At 42.1% G+C, this 20,312-nt stretch overlaps 1 protein-coding gene across 3 annotated transcripts; it reads right to left on the bottom strand.

The window, feature by feature from the left end:
• Positions 1-516: 516 nt before the first annotated feature.
• TSKU (tsukushi, small leucine rich proteoglycan) lies at positions 517-19,155 on the bottom strand. 3 transcript variants are annotated; one of them, XM_073661544.1, is made up of 2 exons: positions 18,879-19,155; positions 517-1,857 (listed from the first exon to the last, which is right to left on the bottom strand). In XM_073661544.1, exon 2 carries the CDS (start codon positions 1,847-1,849, stop codon positions 794-796), a length of 1,056 nt encoding a protein of 351 aa, XP_073517645.1. In that variant the 5' UTR covers positions 1,850-1,857; positions 18,879-19,155; the 3' UTR covers positions 517-793. The 3 variants fall into 3 exon arrangements, with proteins under 3 accessions (XP_073517645.1, XP_073517654.1, XP_073517662.1); XM_073661553.1 differs by lacking the exon at positions 18,879-19,155 and adding an exon at positions 15,673-15,827; XM_073661561.1 differs by lacking the exon at positions 18,879-19,155 and adding an exon at positions 7,496-7,603.
• Between the last annotated feature and the right edge of the window lie 1,157 nt (positions 19,156-20,312).

Here is a 20,312-nt window from a genome sequence, read left to right as displayed (position 1 = left end):
AGAAAATAAAGCTGCTAGAACTTCCGAACCGATCACCGGACCTGAATCCAACAGAAAATGTATGGAAGGAACTAAAGCGCAGGATTCACAAAAGGAGCCCACAGGACTTTCAGGATGTGAAGAGTGATTTTGTGGAAGAAGGGGACCAAAAAAAAAAAAAAACCACCACACCTGAGCAATGCCTGCCACTAGTTTCTCCATACATGAGGCGTCTTAAATCTTTATCACCAACAAAAGGCTTTTATACCAAATATTAAATAAATTTCAGTAAGCATGGTCAATACTATCTCCCTGTGTCATCTCATTTTTACACATAATTTATGGACGTCTATGGTGATTTATATGCCTGTGTGGATTGGATGGGTTGTTACGGATTTCAGTGGAGAATTTCATGTCAATAACACCTTTAGAAATCAATTTACTTATTTAAAGCTTGCATACAGCAGGTGAAATTTCTATTCATTTATTTTTTTATGGATCAAGTTGAAAAAAAAAATAAAAAACATGACACTCACGGAATTGTAAACTTTTTATTTAAGTATAGCAAGTAAAAAACACAAAAAAAAAAAAGCACAAAGACTCGAAATGATTAGAAATGGAAACTTGATTGGCATGGATTTGTTACACTGTAAATCTGTACAAAAAAAATTGTGCATCTGTTATACAGAGAAGTCAAGTAAAATTGCTCGTAAAAATTTATAAATAAATCAACTTTTTTTCCAAAAAGGCACATAATCTCCCAAAAAAGGCAACAACCTGTACATGAGAATTCGGAACGCCAAGAGTTGTCTCTTTACAAAACATCTTGTGCTGATACAGCACCGCGATCGTTACGACAGACGAGGACTTCTCTCCGGACCAGGCCGTTTTGTAGATGGAATTGATCTTCTTTCATTGTCTTTATACAATGGAGATGCTTTCCCCAGGTGATGCTTTTCATAGCTGGTAATTGATGAAGAGTATCCTTGGGTAAGGACGCCACCGCGGAATTCAACAAGTTCAACTCGTGTAAGGAACTCAACCCAAAGAAGACGTTCTCTGTTAGGGATACCAGGTTGGGATTATTCGAGAGGTCAAGATCTTGGAGAGCCGTTAATTCTCGAAAGCTTCGTGGATCAATCTTGCTTAAATTTGGCATGTTACTCAACGATAAATGGGTCAAACTTTTAAGTCCCAAAAAGTTGTGGTCCTCTATTTTGGAAATTGGGTTTTTATCCAGATTAAGATACTGTAAAGGAATTCCTTGAAGGCCTTGGACAGATTGTAGTCTATTTACTGACAAATTCAAGCTTCGTATGTTTGGACAAGGATTATCCGATCCTTTTGATAGAGTGCTAATCAAATTGTTGGAAAGGTCGATATGTATGGCTTTCCCATTATTTTGGGAGGTGAATGTACCCATGTTAATCTCTACCAGTTTGTTAAAACTTAAGTCGAGTTCTACAAGAGGAGAGTAAAAAAAGCTATGCTCCGGAAGAGCCTCCAAACGGTTGTGGCTCAGATCCAAAGACTCCAAGTATCTTAATTTGGAGAACGTGGAAGAAGTAATTTTTACCATTTGGTTGTAACTCAAGTTTAGGTTGATCAAAGTCGTGTACCCAGGTCCAGACAACACCGACTCGTTGACATGTTCCAGTTTGTTTGAGGAAATATCCAGGTACATTGTGTCCAGAGGGAGAGAGACAGGAACTATGTGGGAACCAACCCCACTACAATCCACTTTGGTCAGGCTGAAGCTGTCGAACAATCCGAAAGTTTCAACTTCACAGGAACATCCCGGGAAACAAGTCTTACTTGTAGCAATGATGCTGGTGAGGAACAGAATGCTGTACCAGTGAGATCGCTCCATGGTTATACCTAGAAGGAAAGAGAAAAAAATATATATAATTACCCCAAGAACATGCATAATTATATAAAGTAGACACCCAGGTTATATCAGCATGGCTCAGGGTAGTAATCCATTGTACTGGGGAGGATATAGTAAGCTCTATCTCCAGTCTACACCATTATCGGCTTCTATCTTACAAGCTATATACACTTTCCTATCACAGATCACTACCGGTCACATCGAGCCTCACAGCGGCTGTCTTGATTACGGAGCGGGCACAGCATGCAGCATGTCGATAAAACTATTTTTTACCCTCCATAATTGGCAAAATTTCATAAGACTAAGCAGTTTGTAGTAATCTGTTCCCTGATAATATCTCGTCCTAGAAAGTGCCCACATTTTATTATGGCACCGAGCTTGGGCACAGCATGCGGCCACATTACCTGTCTCTCGTGGACATCTCCTGCGCCACACGTGTAAATATTAAAGCAATTATTGCTGGAGCACAAAAGGATGAAGCCCCATTATCTGTAGAAACAGCAGCTTTTATATTCCACCACACCCCCCCCCCCCCCCTCCAACCCCGCCAGATCCAGAGAATAAAAGGTTTCCTTGACTCGGCTTCTTACGACTGAAGCTCCTTTATCTATAGAGCAAATGTTATTGTTGATGTTCCACATCTGGACAGAAACTTAGAAACTCATCCGTTATCCTTTGTGATTGCTAATCTGGCACCGAGGGCTTCCAAGAACATATCACGGTTATTAGTCCTTTTCAACGTAGAAGGGTTTACATTTTAGGGCGCAATCTCTGGTGCCCCAGGTTCCTTCACCTTTGGTGTTGTGTAAATCCACAGGACATAAAACTTTTCAATTTTAGAAGCACTCCTCCTCCCATCAAAATTTTTATCCTCTTAATATATTGTCATATTATATATAGCATTGTGTACTACAATTGCTCATTTTGCCCTTCTACCCAGCGAATTCTTCTTTTACATTAGGCCTATGACATCATGTGATTAAAAACTGACCGAATCCTTAAGTTGTACTTTACTACAGCTTCTACAGAGCTGCGTTTTCCAAGAATTAAAGCGTGTAAAAATTTATCGCTCACGTTTTGCTCTCATAAGAGACACTTGTCACCAGGGAAATCTTGTTCTGATCTTGGAGCGAAGCGCGCGTTGGGAGGGATAAGACCTGAGGAGATGGTAATTGATGTGGAAACCGGTCCAGGCAGGAATTCACATCCACTTCATAAGACATCCAGCACAATTAACACCAGGGCTATCCCCAGGGAGAACTATTCCAGGAATGTTTAGAGCAGGGGTCTCAAACTCGGCTGGGTATATGGGCCGCACATGGAAAAAATTTGAATTTGGGGGGCCGCATTCTTTGTTCAATGTGACATTTTTAGTGATACCATTTTTTTTGTATACACCTTTTGAACATTTTTGCCGTGTTTATTTTTTTATGGCTTGGGTCGTTATGGATGTGGTGATAATAAACGTGCACTTTTTTGTGTTTACTTTAGTTTACATATAAAACAGCATTTTTAGTGCCCAATATTTTTTCATGCTTTATTTTATTTTTTATTTTTTTTACAATTTTATTTCCCCCAAATGGCCACATACAGTAATATTGTCTTACAATTAGCATCATATAGTAATAATGGAAAACATCTTGTAGTAATGTTCCCCATCCAAGTCCCCATCTTGTACTAATGTGCCCCATCCAGGTCCCCATCCTGTGGCTATGTGCCCCATCCCGGTCCCCATGTTGTGGCTATGTGCCCCCTGTGCTGTTCTTCACACACATAAAATAGAAAAAAAAAAAAAAAAAGATGATTCTCACCTGTCCTCCGTTCCCTCGGCGGCCTTCCTGCAGATGTGGCCCGCAGGCACCACAGAGTCCGACCCCTTGACGATCCCGACCTGGTCCAGGAGGAGCCGCCGACAGCAGCGCTGCATTGCCGCACAGAGACTGTCTCCCAGCACAGCATTTTCAATGTCAGCCGCCGGCCAATCAGAGGCCAGCAGCTGACATCTGCATATGGCAATGACGTCATACTCGCTGCGCCGACACGCAGATATCAGCTGCTGGCCTCTGATTGGCCGGCGGCTGGCATTGGAAATGCAGTGCTGGGAGACGGTCTCTGTGCGGCAATTCAGCGCTGCTGTCGGCGGCTCCTCCTGGACCAGGTCGGGATCGTCAAGGGGTCTGTGCCTGCGGGCCGCGTGTTTGAGACCCCTGGTTTAGAGGGTCAGGATTTAAAGGAAAAAAAAAATAAAAAATTTAGGAGGTTACTACCAAGAGGAACTAGAACCTAGAAATACTCGATACAGATGACACTACAAGCCTTCTAGCTACAGAGGCAAAAAGTAGAATATTGGAAGTTCCAGTAGCGAATGAAGATATGAAGAAGTCTTCTTCATAGGTGGCTTAAGACAGAACCCACAAGTGCTGCCGATCTTATTTCGTCTCCTCCTGCCAACAGGAACTAGGGAAAAGTAACCCCTTTTTTCTGCCATTTTTTTGGAAGGACATAAACGGAGGTAATATTTGCACCCAGCAAGTCTGAAAAGAACTCCAAGCGATGGGCAGTGGAAACCAAATAATTTAATGCCTCCATCAGCAATTGCCTGGGACATGTAAATGGCTAAACAGAAGCGATCAGAGTTCGCTCCGGTCACTGCTGTCAGAGAAAGGTGCTGGCTGTATAACACAGCCGGCACCGGTCCATTATAAAGCGGGATCGGCTTCTGATCCCAGCTTATACAGTTGTAGAGCTGCTGAGAACCGAGTCCAATTGCTAGTGTTCCATGGAAAAACTTGCAAATGATTTGTCTCCCAGGAGGAACAAGAGAGAAGGGAAAAAAAAAAAAAAAAAAAAAAAAAAAAAAGTGTGCGCACGCTGGTAATTGTATAAGAGACCACAACTCTCCCAACAAAATGCAGCAAACATCGGGCAGTATAGCAAGGAGTTAATGGGATAAGTAAAAGGAAACAAGCAGAATTATGAATACAGCTCTAGACGTACAAAATATATAAAAAAAAAAAGTGTTAGTTTTCAGAAACAGAAGAAATACGTTAACGATTTTCATCAGAAATAAAGTCTAACAAAACCGTCCGTTATATACAACGCATTCTCCTTACGTCCTAAGCGGCTACTGAAAATACAAGGCCTGTCACACCGGAGGAGGTTTGATAAAATGGCACCATGAGAAATCAATAAACCTATTTCTCGCTCTTCCTGCAGGCCAAACTTTTGCTGTAAGAGAAACACTTTTTTTAAAAAAAAAAAAAATCACTTACTCTTAAAGAGCAACTTCACCCCAAGAATAAGAAATGTTCCTGTTCCCAGAGTGTCGGGGCTCCTGCCAGCAGATTCTGGGACGGGAAGAAACTATGGACTCTTATGTCAGCCATATTGGCCTTCATGGGACCAATATCTGTCACTAGGTCACCCAAAGACAGCTCCTCCCTGGCACAAGGAGAGGACTCCAAAAAAACTTTCCATCCATCTCACTATGCAAATATATACACGACTGATTGAGAGGACTCTGCTCATCTTGTCTCAGTCTATACAGTAAAGCTAAGCTATACAGCCTAATGGATTTAGTGGGCAATTTTTATTTTTGCACATTCTGATATTACATCTCCTTTATGTATGTATGCTTGAACACCGCAATTCTGGGTTTCTCCAACCCCCTTCCTGCGGGATTACATGGCAACCACTAACGGAGGAGCTCTCAGCTCTGCCTTTTTGAGATGGATCCCTAACTCAAAGTCAATATGGGATTAAAAAATAAATATATACAATATATAAAATTACACCTCAAATAAATTCAAAGAGTGCTGTCCCTGTAGTTAAATGAATTCTAAATTAACCAAATGCGCCCCTGCAGCATGGCCTTATGGGAGAACAAAAGCAGGTAATTAGCACACAGCCGGCGGCAGTACCAGCACATGTTCTGGGTTTCTCGCAGGTTTGTGCCTTTACTGGCAAATTGCTGGTTTATAAGAGGAAGCAGCGGCCCTGGGATGTGTGAACAGCTGAATCCCTGACCGTGCCACACTGGAAATCGCACTAATGAGCTATGCCATCTCTACATTACAACGGACTGGTAGCCCCCCGGGGGCCACCTTGTAGCCAGGCGAGATCGCTGCTCACATATTTAGAAAATCCACTGAAACAGGAGGCTTAGAACTGGAAGATTTAGGAATCATTTGTCATTGCTAATTTTATCCTGTAGAAGAGACGACATGGCATAAAATGTCCAATAAGTGAAAGTTCCAGAAGTATAACTTTTACCACCGGAGCGAAGGGTCCACCCATCCCTCCCTCGTTTTGACTGGTGCGACGGTCACAGCGACAGGAGAGGTTGCAGCCTGTGCACAGCTCTATTCACCGCTATGGGAGGTCAGAATACAGAACCTCCATAGCCGCACATGCACAGCAACCAAGCCAGTCATAATGGAGGTTGGGGGGAGATTAGGTGGACCCTTAGCTCTAGAAAATACATAGATCCAGCTAAAAAATAATTGCAATTGTATCCAGTCCAGACAATCCTCTGAGCCGAATACGCAGCAGCACAAATCTCTCGCTTGTAACGGCAATTTGTTACAATGTATTAGTGCAGCTGAGGTTCTGCCCACATCTGCACGGAGACCCCATATTGAATAAAATACAGTGCAAAATATATTATCTGGAAAAATGCTGGGCCCAATGACAAGTGATGGTGCATGACAAATAAAAAAAAAAAAAAAAAAAAAGTAGTCAGGGTCTGGCGGGAGGGGCCGGCCAACAGATTTATTATGGTTTTCCCCAGAAACGGATGAAAAGTACAGCGAAGATCTACACAGGCTCATAGCAGGTGTTGATTTCATGACCTGGTGCACGGACAGTCAGTGATGCGCATCTAGTCATAAAATTAGTACTTTTCACTCTAAGCTTCGGTCCATGAAACGAGTCTTGGTGAAATCCTCCTCTAAGGACGTGTGTAGAGCGCCCGAAAATATTTTCTAGAAACACCACTTTTGCCTACAGGCAGTGTCCGGTATTGCATCTAGCCTCAGTTGATGGAAAAAAATAAAATAATAATAATCTCACCTTCCGCTAATCAGAAAGCATATCCTTTAAGTAATTATCGATTATTAATAACCTTTTATTGGGTGATATGAGGAAAGTGCTCTGTGCTGCCCTTAGATCAGCAAAGTTTCCATTAGAAAGATTAAATTCAAGCACAATAATGATTCAGAGAACAGAAAAGTCCACTTTTTCGCAAATCTGTTTTAAAATGCACTTTTAGGACCCTCATTGATTAGGGTCTACACAGAATATACTCTCTGGAGGACCCGATGTGGCCATCTATTACACAGGAAACACGGTGAATTTGATGGGAGCGATGTAATACCTCATGTTCCCTGTGGCGGCACTGCAGAGAAATTGAACACTTTCAGTTCAGCTGCTGCACCGATCACAGATGATCAATGGGATTCCCAACAGTGAAAACGTCTTATTCTAAGGAAATGCTTACAAATAAAGAAAGGATTGTCTAATGCGGACCATCTCGCGAATAAATCACTGATTATTTTTGATTTCCTTTAAATATTGGGAGTTGCTCAGATGTGAATATTCATTAAGGAGTGGATAACGTCAGAAGTTTACCTGCAGTCCTATGTAAAACCACAACTCTGCTCCATCCGCTTTCATGTGGGTAAAGTTCAGACAGAGTGACTGAGTCATGTGGTGTCTATGGAGGAGCAGAGTCCGCTCAGCGCCTGGGAGATAACAAGACCCTGTTGTTTTATAAATCAGGAACAAAAGGCAAAGTGACACAAACTTGTGAAAGTGGAAAGAGTCACTTAGGTCTGCTGCAAGAAAGACACAAAAGCTCCCTGTCTGAAAGGCGTAGGAGGGGGGGGTTGTGAGGACTTTCGTTCCGACTCTGTGCAGAATACTAATTATTTCTTCCTCCATCTACTGTCCAGTCCTCATTTATTTCTGCACAGATAAATTGAACGCATAAAATAAGCAAAAAAAAAAACCAACAACTTGCATGCAAGAATAAAACATGTACCCTACAGTTTTAAATAGTAATGAATGGGCCAAAGCATCTTTGGCCGAAATCCAACTCCATTAATATTTCCAGTCATTGTTGGGTTGATGGTAAAAAGGTTCAGATCACTGAAAAATTCTGATACAATTAGAAAAAAAGTTTCCCAATTTTTCCTTTCATAGAGGTTTGGTCTTATGATGGTTGTGCACACAAAGATAGGAGGGGGCCAAAAGAGAGTCATTTTCATTATATATTAAGGCCTATGTATTACTTAAAGGGGATCCTCTTGCCTCATTCCAGTCCTAACAGATGATACAAGAGGATTAGACGCCCGATCTGCAGCGATCAGTTGATTACAGATATTTTATTTTTCTAAAAACAAAAAAAGTCAGAAGTGATAGATAGAGAGATATATAGATATATATATCTATACATCTCTATCTATCTATATGCCCCTTCCCTCTTTTCATAGCAGAGCCTGACTTTTCCAGAGAAGAGTCCACTTTTCACTAAGCGAGACTATCCTAAATAAAAATTTAAAAAACACATTTTAATGTCAGTCTTATAAATCTTCGGCTTCTCCTTTTGAATTTACAAGGATGAGTGGGTGTAATTGTCAGGGCGGGGTACAGGGTGACAGGCAATATTATGACTAGCAGTAGAATTACTGGGAAATGAAAAGTAAAAAAAATAAATACAAAAAGTTTACATCATACAACTGCACAAATTTAAAAAGGGGTTCTCCACTTTGCACACTTCAGTTTATTAAAAGATCTGACAAAAACAGATCAGTGGGGATCCTACTGCCCAGAGAGCCAATGTTCACTTGTAATCTGTAAGAGAACACGGTAAGAAGTGTTCAATTTCCCTGCAGCACCTCCACAGGAAAAATGAAGCAATCATGTCAAATCCTCCAGAGAGATGCTCTTTGGAAAGGTACTCCAAGCCAGCTAACTGATGGATACCAGACAAGGCCTTTATGTTGGCAGATTTTGGAGGGGATGGAGACAACGTATTGTTCCCAGCTTTCCTAAAGTCCGAGGGGTGGGGAAGAAAAAAAAAAAAAAAAAAACAAAAAAACACCATCTCAGCATAACTAGACAAATGCTATTCAGTTGACTGGGAAAAACTTGGTGACTACCCATGTAAGTCACATTGGTTGCCACCTAGTTTTTCCAAAAAATAGACAGAACAACTTAGGAGAAAACACCCTCTTAGGACTAAGTCATAAGTTACTCATAGCATTTTGTAGGAATGTGACCATACTACATTCAGGAAATATTTGGAATGAGGCAAACACGACGTGCGCCTGAGGGTCTATTAATCAGAAATCTCCTCTCGATGGTTGTTTCCACTTACACAATACGCGAGACGTATTCAGCACAATTTCACTTTAGTCTACTGAACACTGGCAACAGTTTTACAAGTTGTCGCCCACCATAAAAACAGGATCTTACATGCTGAACTGGGGCCATAAACAGCAGGGGCACTTAATATTCCAGCCCACACTCTCCCGGCAGCAGCAGAACGGACTGCGAGCCAAGGCTGGAAGCTGCGAGACGCTCACGACTGTGCAAAATGGAACAAGATTCAACATGAGCCGCACAGTCTGAGAGTGGAAGAAGAAAATATCCGGAAACTGGCTCCTCGGAAGAAAACAAAGTTTTTGAATCACTTTTTTCTCTATTTTATAATCAATACTACAGATCTGTCCAAAAGGGAAAATCCCTTGGTTTGTAAACCCGCCAAACTTCGGAACTCATAGGTACAATCTCAGAATTTTTGGGTAAAACCAATTAGGCATTTTCCCAAAGTTCTGATGGTCACTAGTAATGTGGCTATAGAGGTGCAGAGGTTAGTCACGCCCAAGTCCTGGTGCCGATGTGGGGGGGGGGGGGGTCAAAAATGTCCCTCCACTAGGAAGACGTTCCCAACAAAATTGTAGTGGAGGGATAAATGCCCCTTTTGCAACCCCTATGTTGCTCTACTCGAAGGTGGCATGTACTGTGCCCCTGCACAAATTGTGAGGCCATGATGCATGTAATGTTCCATAGAGACCTCAATCACAGTTGGAGGAGGAGGAACCAGGCTAGGTGGCATGGAGTAGACACTACCACTGAAGGTAAATTCTTCCTATAAGGAGCTAGAAGTAGCCTGGTAGATAAAGTGAGGGGATTATGTATAGCCCAAGATATAACAATAGAAGGTATAGCAATTAATGGGGTCCAGATTCTGAGAGAGGGGAAAGCTCCTCAAGCATACTCCCGACGCGTTTCCTCAAAGTACAGATTCATCAGGGGAGAATTTGCAAGATTTCAGGTGGGGAGTCCATGCACAGAAAGCAAATTCTCCCCTGATGAAACTATACTTTGAGGAAACGCGTCGGGAGTACGCTTGAGGACATCTCCCCTCTCTCAGAATCCGGACAGAGTTGTGGCCTCCGATAGAACCACTGACGAAAACTGGGTGAGATTGTCCCTTTCTTTGGACATCATGCACATATATTACATGAGGTCTTTTTTGAATGCATAACAGTGGTAATATACTTCAACACTACTTACAATTTGTATACCACAATTTATTCATAACTGCTGTGCATGTATTTGCATTAAGCTGCATTAGCAACAGGCATGGGTTAATCTGGTTTAGGCAATTCCCACTAATTACACCGGGGAGTGACTCGACACGAGTATACATAGCAGCCGCCAGTGAGTTATGAATTTCTCAATATTGTATGTTTTTTGCACCTAGAAACCAGTTGTTGCTTTATTATCCCTGTTCACACTAAGAAAACAGATAAGGTCTCTGATAGAACAGATGCTGGTGATGTTTCAAGTAAATATACTTGAAATACTTACTTATTGGCATAGTAAGAGGTGAATCCTTCTTGTGACAGCACCCGTGTTAGGTGCACCATTCCCTTAGATGAACCGTACTGGGAAGGTGAAGTAGTTAAGTGTACTGGCCTACGTTGACTAGTTTGGGCCGCTTCTTGTATCAGAGATCCTAATTTTTGCACTTTAGTGGAGTTAATTTTAAAGTATGAGAGGAATATATATATATATATATATATATATATATATATATATATATATATATATATATATATATATATATATATATATATATATATATATATATATATATATATATATATTTATTAGAAGTAGCCTGGACAAATCTTTTTAGGAGTTAATGCCGAGAACTTTTAATCCTTTAATTTTATTCCCGCCATCTTTAAAAGGTTTATCTTGTAACGATCACCCCAAATGGATGTCAGAAAATTCCCACTCAGCCCCCTAATAAGAGGCATCACATAAGGCCATAGACTCCAGTTGATGGATCTTGCCACATTTGGCTAAGCCATTGACGATCCAAATGGAATAAAGCAGGCCGTACATATAAGATAGCTGCCCCCCTCCCCCCCAATACATAGCAGGTGGACAGGGGGTCCTATGTATAATATTTCATGGCTTGTAAGACTTTCATTAATGTGTACAGGGTCCTAGAGGGTTGCTTTTGTTTAGTGGCATACAGGGATAATGTAGGGTACCCATGGACCATGTTTCCCGATGTTAAAACGCTGCTCTCCCCACCTACAACCCCACTGCTTTTCTGCAAGCATCTTAAGAAAAGCACAGAAATCTGCTCAGATTACTGCAGCCCCTCCTCAGGCTCCCTGTAGAAGCCTGCAAAAGGGGAAAATAAATAAAAAAAGGACACAGTTTATGTCTGGTTACGAGTTTCATGAAATCATATCCACTTTGTGTGAGCAGATTTTCTGCCCAACATAGAATAAAAACTAACATGGCCTGGCGGGTACCCCATTACGGTACCGTACAAAATAATATTAAAAAAATGTAGCTATGTGCACACTGTTCTCATCTCAGGGGCCACAAGGATCATAATGTAAGTTACGAAGAGACTTAGCCTTAATTATTAATTTATAAAGCTCAAATATAAAAGAAAGACTGCGCCATTTTAAGCCCTTTAGCTGCCTCTTTAGGACCCTGCCTGTCCTTGGCCACACCCATCAGTGACATCACTCCTTACCATAATGACATCACCACGGCTGTACCCTAGCCAAAAAATTATTAGAGGATTATGACACCTAATCATGACTGACTCCTGGTCTTCCAGTAAGGATGACTGGACACTGCTATGATATACAGGCCTGGCCAAACAATGCCAAGACAGATCTTTGGGTCATTATGCCTTTAAAAATGTCACCATGTAAAAAAAACAGTTGCAAGATTTGTTGTAATCTAATCAGCCAAGACAGATCTGGCTTATCCCTCATCAGTAATTGTGTGTTACATAAAAACCTAAAACAGAAATGAGGAAATTCTAACGGGCCCATTGTGGCGGGCTCACCACATGCCATTGTGGGCTCCTCTTTGGCGGAGAGCAGACTTTTAACCCCAAAATGTCCTGTAGCTTAAAAACAACCCTTAATAAGAAGTATGTAGATGGTCAGATAACGCCACATTTTAGGGACATGATTATTAGAAATAAGGCTTCGCTGCCCATAGCAACCTTTGTTTTTTTTTTTTTTTTTTTTTTTTAATCCCAGTTTCAAAAACTAATGGTTGCTATGGACAACATTACCTAATAAGAGGACCTAATGGGAAGGAAGGCCTTGCTGCTACGGGTTGGTTGCCATGGGCAACAAGGTCAGGTTTCCTTTAATAAATGAGAGCCTGATGGGAAATCTGGCCTAGAAGCCCAACAAAATACTGGGCGGACATCGATCTCATGTTTGTGGGAAGGTTTAACAACTTTCCCATCGTTTATTACAAACCTACCTCACAACCCCACCTAGCGACAAAACACTGCACCCATAATAAAGAGAAGGCACTGATACGCTCGGCTTATTTTTTTAGTAAAAGGTCAAATCAAAGACTAAACACTTCCACAATCTGTCACCACATCAGTGACTCACTGCAATCCAACCCAATATCTGTCAGATCTGCAGAGCATACAACCGGGCCAATCACATCCCTTACTACAAGATGGAGGAACTTCCCTCCCTTGGGGGATACAAGATGGTGAGCAGAATAAGGAGATAAAGGAAGTCTATTTAAGAGACCCCAAAGACTCTGCCTAAAAAGGGAATGTATGGTGGAGGGAAGTGTTAAATGGTTGTACTGGCCATAGCGTCAGGATCCTATGAGGAGATACCCACCAAGAAGTATATCCTGATTAACACTGAGTGACGTGGACAGACAGTGCCCAGAAAGGAAACCACTCATTAATACTATAAAAGATAAAATCTGGCACTCTTTGGTATGTAGAAATGTTGATAATTTATTCAAGTAATGCAATCCAATACATGCAACGTTCCATATTCCACTGTGCTTGTTCATCTTAGACACCTATTCACCAGCAACCCGTCTGATGAAGGTCAGATTGTTATGGCCGAAACATTACACGTATTGGGATTGCATTACTTGAATTATCAACATTTCGACATACCGAAGAGTGCCAGATTTTATCTTTTATACCTTTAAGAATTATTGTTATCCCGATGGTATCATTTAATTACCAGTGGGGTTCTGACCTCTGAGACCCTACTATTCCTGAGAGAGATCTAGAGATCTTACTCACTTATATAGCGCCATTAATTCCACAGCGATTTACAGACATTATCAGCACTGTCCCCATTGGGGCTCACAATCTACATTCCCTATCAGTATGTCTTTGGAGTGTGGGAGGAAACCGGAGAACCCGGAGGAAACCCATGCAAACACTGGGAGAACATACAAACTCCTTACAGATATGGTCCTTTGTGGGATTTGAACCCAGGACCCCAGAGGGGTCAGTTGTGCACAGATTCAATACTATTCAGGGTCTGCTGGGGGAGATAACCCCTGTGGGCACTGTAATGGCGACCCCATTAGTTGTCATCATCACAGCATTTTGGGACCAAAAGTTGTTCTTGTCTGTTATGTAGTTCAAAATCGTATTGAACAATTACATCAGTTTCCGGGAAAGCTGGGTGCCAACCACTGTGGCCAGTATATAAGGTACCACAAGGGTTGTCACACAGCTTCCCCACAGTCCTTCCTGGTTATTTAATTTTGTCCAGGGAAAGTTTTCGTTGCTTTAAAGGTAGCAAAAAGTGTATGGAAAGTAGAAAGCACAAGCCCGAAACAGGAGAAAATGGTGAGGGCTACACTGGGAGCTGTAATCCCATCCCCCATTCCCTTCCTCCCCCTTTTTGTGGCCACTGCTGTCCGGAACAGATGAAAAGCGGATTTTTGGGGAATATTGTAATTTTAGAAATATGCTCTAGGGATCGCAGCTGTGGGAACGGAACAATGGAGGGAGAGAAGTGAAAGTCTGGAAAATATAAAGTTGGGAGTGAACCGATTTATGCAAGAAGGGGGGGAATTAAAGGTTCATTACAGAGGATGAGCGTTACAGCGCAGTGTAAACATTAGCCACTTAGGGGTTTTAACTAATGGGGGGTGGGGGAAGGGCTGTGATGAGCATCACCACCCGGTGACTTCTACAGGCAGTGAGAAAGAAAGGAGAAAAAAAAAAAAAAAAAAAACCACACACGCTTGAGTAATTTTTGCAAAAAGTTGCAGAAAACTTTCATCAATTACCATACCCAAATTTGCATTTGACCAGAACAGACCTTAAGTTAGCGATATTAGCAGTGGGTATACAAGGCTGCATTCACACTTTGTTGTGTCCTGTCACCTCTCCTTCAAGAATTTGAAAATTTTCACCAGAAAAGGTGTCTTTTTTGCTACGGTGGCAGCAAAATTACGCCCAGCAGCCGCATTGTGTGGACTTTACTGACCACCCAGGACAAATCCCTGTACAGCAACTGAATGGCTGGGTAAATCACTTGTGATCACCAGGGGCAGCTACATTTCCCCAGCAGTGCTGGTTTCTTACACAATCTGATTGTAAGCTCTTTAAACAAAGATATAGAAGAGCCAAGTCTACTATTTCATAACAGACTTGATAAAACAAAACCCTTCAGCTCTGCTACATCTGGAGTATTTATGTCAATACATAGAGAAGGGCGTTCAACTTTGCCTAAACTCCAGTTAAATTAATTTGGAAATTTTTGGTACAGTTTGATGCCTGCAGTTTTGCCATAGGGCAGCTGTTTGCAGTCACTGGACAGCAGCAGGGGAGAAGGAGGAGGAACAGTTCAGGCAGCTGCTGATCAAATTACTTGCAGCCGTGGCAATTTCTGCTCAAGAAATGTATAAAAAAAAAAAAGTCTTCCCTATGCATAATCCCAGTATAGGGTCAATGCAAAACTCCCACAACCCAAAGCCCACCTATAAACACCACCACTGCCTCTAATTGACAGCTCTTGGGTTCATTTACTCCACATTTCAATATTTCCAGTTTTTGGAATCTGATGTCAACTTACTGCTACTACTAACAAGAAATAAATAAGTCTTATCCCTCCAGGATGAACTCCTGGACTGTTAAGGCAACTACAGATTCAAGTGGACATATGACCCCCATATGGTCACCAACATTTAAAAGAATCTGCGCAGGAGTTTAATAATACCTACAGGTTATTCCCATAGGGGTTACAGTGGCCACAAACAGGGCACCAAACAAAGATTTAGAAAAGTAAAGTCAAATTCCAACTTGATGGACCCCAATTTTTTTTCTGGGAGGAACAGTCACCAGCCCCAAAATATTGTAGAGATCCTATCCAGAGTGGAATATAGTCTGGTATAAATGATAACTTATTGGATCGGATTTATTTTTGTAGGAAAATTTTTATTTTATAATATATAGTCATTACCTGTCTCGTCTTTGCCAGAGAAGTTGGAGGTTGCTGATCATGTACTTGAACAATTAGTAATTAATCATTTATGGGATACTGGGTTGTTATCAGATGAGGGTCAGAGTCCTTCTCCAAGATAAGAGGGTCCAATCCACGTGACAGAGGTGGTCACAATTATTCATCCTGGTTTTTGTGCCAATTGTTACCCATATAAAGAAGCCCATGGGAGTAAACCCCAGACACATCCAGAGCATACGGTATTAAGAGTTCCCAAAAATGATAAAAACTAAATATTTAGTCTTTTTTGCAAAATGGACTGTGTGAATCCAGCCTATCAGTCAAAACTAACCAGCAACAAATGATATTTTCTAACAATCCAGACAGAAGGAAATACATTGGTCACATCTGGTGTGCAGGGGGAGGGGTACTGCATGGGAAGGGGGTCTGAGTTAGCCCTCTGTGCAGGGGATACCTGCATGGTGGGAGTGTAATGCAGTGCACATGGAAGTTAGTAGAGCCAGGGGTTAAATGGGTAGGTAGAGAGCAGTGTACTAGGCATAGCAGAGCCATGTGAAGTATTAAGGGGTTAATTGCAATGCAAAGAAAGACTGGGATTGATGTTAGTGAAGCCCTGCAGGGGTTAAATGTATGTTAAAACTAAGGGGAGTTTGCATTAAAAAATAAGTTAGTGAACCCATGCCTGCCTGTAATGCAATAAATATACAATGCCTACAAGTAGTATTCAACCCCCTGCAGATTTAGCTGGTTTGATAAGATGCAAATAAGTTAGAGCCTTCAAACTGCAAACGAGAGTAGGTTTTATGAACAGAAGCATAAATCTTACAAACCAAAAAGTTATGTTGCTCAGTTGAATTTTATTAAATTTTAAACATAAAAGTGTGGGTCAATTATTATACAACCCCTATGTTTAATATTCTGTGGAATAACCCTTGTTTGCAATTACAGCTAATAATCGTCTTTTATAAGACCTGATCAGGCCGGCACAGGTCTGTGGAGTTATCTTGGCCCACTCCTCCATGCAGATCTTCTCCAAGTTATCTAGGTTCTTTGGGTGTCTCATGTGGACTTTATTCTTGAGCTCCTTCCACAAGTTTTCAATTGGGTTAAGGTCAGGAGACTGACTAGGCCACTCCAACACCTTGACTTTTTCCCTCTTGAACCAGGCCTTGGTTTTCTTGGCTGTGTGCTTTGGGTCGTTGTCTTGTTGGAAGATGAAATTACGACCCATCTTAAGATCCTTGATGGAGGAGTGGAGGTTCTTGGCCAAAATCTCCAGGTAGGCCGTGCTATCCATCTTCCCATGGATGCGGACCAGATGGCCAGGCCCCTTGGCGGAGAAACAGCCCCACAGCATGATGCTGCCACCACCATGCTTGACTGTAGGGATGGTATTCTTGGGGTCGTATGCAGTGCCATCCAGTCTCCAAACGTCACGTGTGTGGTTGGCACCAAAGATCTCGATCTTGGTCTCATCAGACCATAGAACCTTGAACCAGTCTGTCTCAGAGTCCTCCAAGTGATCATGAGCAAACTGTAGACGAGCCTTGACATGACGCTTTGAAAGTAAAGGTACCATACAGGCTCGTCTGGAACGGAGACCATTGCGGTGGAGTACGTTACTTATGGTATTGACTGAAACCAATGTCCCCACTGCCATGAGATCTTCCTGGAGCTCCTTCCTTGTTGTCCTTGGGTTAGCCTTGACTCTTCAGACAAGCCTGGCCTCGGCACGGGAGAACACTTTCAAAGGCTGTCCTGGCCGTGGAAGGCTAACAGTAGTTCCATAAGCCTTCCACTTACGGATGATGCTCCCAACAGTGGAGACAGGTAGGCCCAACTCCTTGGAAAGGGTTTTGTACCCCTTGCCAGCCTTGTGACCCTCCACAATCTTGTCTCTGATGGCCTTGGAATGCTCCTTTGTCTTTCCCATGTTGACCATGTCTGAGTGCTGTTCACAAGTTTGGGGAGGGTCTTAAATAGTCAGAAAAGGCTGGCAAAAGAGATCTTTAATCCACACATGTGAAGCTCATTATTCTTGGTGCCTGAACTACTTCTTAATACTTTAGGGGGACCAAACAGAATTCTTGTGGTTTGAGGGGTTGAATAATAAATGACACTGAATTAACTTTTAACGTTTTAAAAAAAAAAAAAAAATTTGCTGCAGTGCATTTCCCACTTCCAGGCTGATGTACAGTACAAATGTCACAATGCCAAGTTAATTCCGCATGTGTCAACCAGCTAAATCTGCAGGGGGTTGAATACTACTTGTAGGCACTGTAACTAGGGAAAGCACAATAAAGATATTAGAGCAAAGAGTGGCAATATAATTGCCAGACCTGAAATAACAAGCACTTTCCACCTATTGTTTCCCCCCATTTCCATGTAGATTGTAAGCTTGCAAGCAGGGACCTCACTCCTTATGTAACTGTTAAACTGTCTCACCTTGTATTGAATTTATTGTTTGTACATGTCCCCGCTTAATTGTAAAGTGCTACGGAATATGTTGGCGCTATATAAATAAAAATTATTATTATTATTATTATTATTATAATGCGCCCAAAGCTTGCAATAAAAGTTAGTGAAGTGATGCCACATGGGGATAAAAGTCTAATAAATGTTCAGAAGTTCTATATAAAAGTAAGTGAACCCTGTGTAGAGTCCAAAGCTCGTGTATAGGAAGCTTCCATTGTAGTATGGAAAGGGTTAAAGCCCCCCCCAATATGGAGGGATTAGTAAAAGATTTGGGAAGAGTGCAGTGCTATTGTGATGCCATGTGTTGGGAGGAAGGGGTTAATAGAAGGCATATAGCATTCTATTACTGAAGTGAGTGGTATTCAGGGTGTATAGAAAGCAGATCTGATACAGACCCCTCTCCCTGAGGGTTTGGGGGACACAGTGTATATGAGGTGGGCAAGAAGTAGAACCATGTGGGGTTAAATACAATGTACAGGGGGTTTGCATTGAGGGGGGACACAGGACTTGTGTAAAAGGAAAGTTAGAGAAGCCATGCTAGTTCTACAGGGGTTAATCCAGTTTATAGGAAGAATGCATTGAAGTTAGTGAAGCCATGCAGCCAGTGCCATATACAGAAAGCTTGCACTGAAGTTGCTGAAGCTTGTAGTCCTCCTCCAGCAAAGCTAATCCAATAAAGTGCAGTGTCCACGAAGCAGCAGCAGCAGACCCCCCAGCTTTCCTCTGCTTACCTGCTGTGAGCTGGATCCAGGGAGCAGCAGGGTCCTTGTGATCAGGGGTGACAATCCTGTGTCATCCTGTCTGGGCTCCCACTCTGCAGATGCTGCTTTCATTTATATCCTTCTGAGGAGCCCAGGAGTTCCCTCCCCTGAGTGTGAGTGCCGCCTGTGCTCGCAGCTGGAGTCAGCCCTGCATTCTCCAGCACACTAGTGGAGTGAGTGACTGTGCCTGCAAATGAGGGAGCGTCTGCAAAGAGCAGGGACAGAGGGAAAGCGCACACAAGCTTCTGGCCAAGGCACCGTCACTAGCTGGGAGCTCCCAGGCTGCTCGTATGAGAGACCACCAGCACTAGTCAAACCCACATTGTTCATTCTTTCTTGCAACTTTTTTTTTTTTGTGTTCTTAGACAGTTGATTTTTTTTTTCTTGCAGCTTAAAATCTTCCACAAAGAAAGAAAAGGTTTCAATAGAAGTCTGTGTGTGGGGGAGGGAAGGTGATTGCCTTTTTGGGTGGGATTGTTTGCCACCCCCTAGAGAGAGCACTGCTCATGCAAATGCATTCCCCTGAAGACATGGCTACATGCTCTGTTACAGGGTTACTCTGAGGGCCACCATCACATTGGACCGTCCTCAATCGCCTCCATATAACTTGTAGCATACCCATCATTTCAGGTGACTGTTCAGACTCCGCTGTCCTGTGTGCTCACATGAAGAATAACACTATTTCTGACCATTGTATGACTTGTATCCTTATGTTTTCCGCTCTACAGGCTTTGTCTCTAATTGTCAGTTGTCCCTCAGCTACTGGTTGCAGACAAGCTGCTATGATGTCTCCTACATGAGGGATTCCTGTCTCTATGTAACACATGTTCAGCAGCAGCGTGGAGGACATTATACCGTAGTGATGAGCAGTGTAGCTCTGAAGCCAGAATTGTGGTGAATTAAAACATTTAGTACAAATTAGAAACATGGAGGACATTGTACATCAGCACCGAGCAGTGTAGCTGTGAATCCAGCACTGTAGTTACATAAAACATTTACTAGAAATCAGAATAATGGAGGACATTGTACAGTAGCACTGAATAGTGTAGCTGTGAATCCAGCACTGTAGTTACATAAAACATTTACTAGAAATCAGAATAATGGAGGACATTGTACAGTAGCACTGAAGAGAGTAGCTGTGAATTCAGCACTGTAGTGAAATAAAACATTTACTAGAAATCAGAATAATGGAGGACATTGTACAGTAGCACTGAGTAGTGTAGATGTGATACCAGCACTGTGGTGAAATAAGACATTTACTTGAAATTAGAAACATGGAGGACATTGAACCTCAGCACTGAGCAGTGTAGCTGTGAATCCAGCACTGCGGTGAGATAAAACATTTACTAGAAATCAGAATAATGGAGGACAATGTACAGTAGCACTGAATAGTGTAGCTGTGAA

This window comes from Phyllobates terribilis, unplaced genomic scaffold, assembly GCF_046119375.1.
Source record: "Phyllobates terribilis strain yellow unplaced genomic scaffold, ASM4611937v1 Scaffold_2__4_contigs__length_985480577, whole genome shotgun sequence".
NCBI classification, from domain to species: domain Eukaryota; kingdom Metazoa; phylum Chordata; class Amphibia; order Anura; family Dendrobatidae; genus Phyllobates; species Phyllobates terribilis.
Note: the sequence above shows the minus strand (reverse complement) of the source record. Positions and strands in the feature narration are given on the sequence as shown.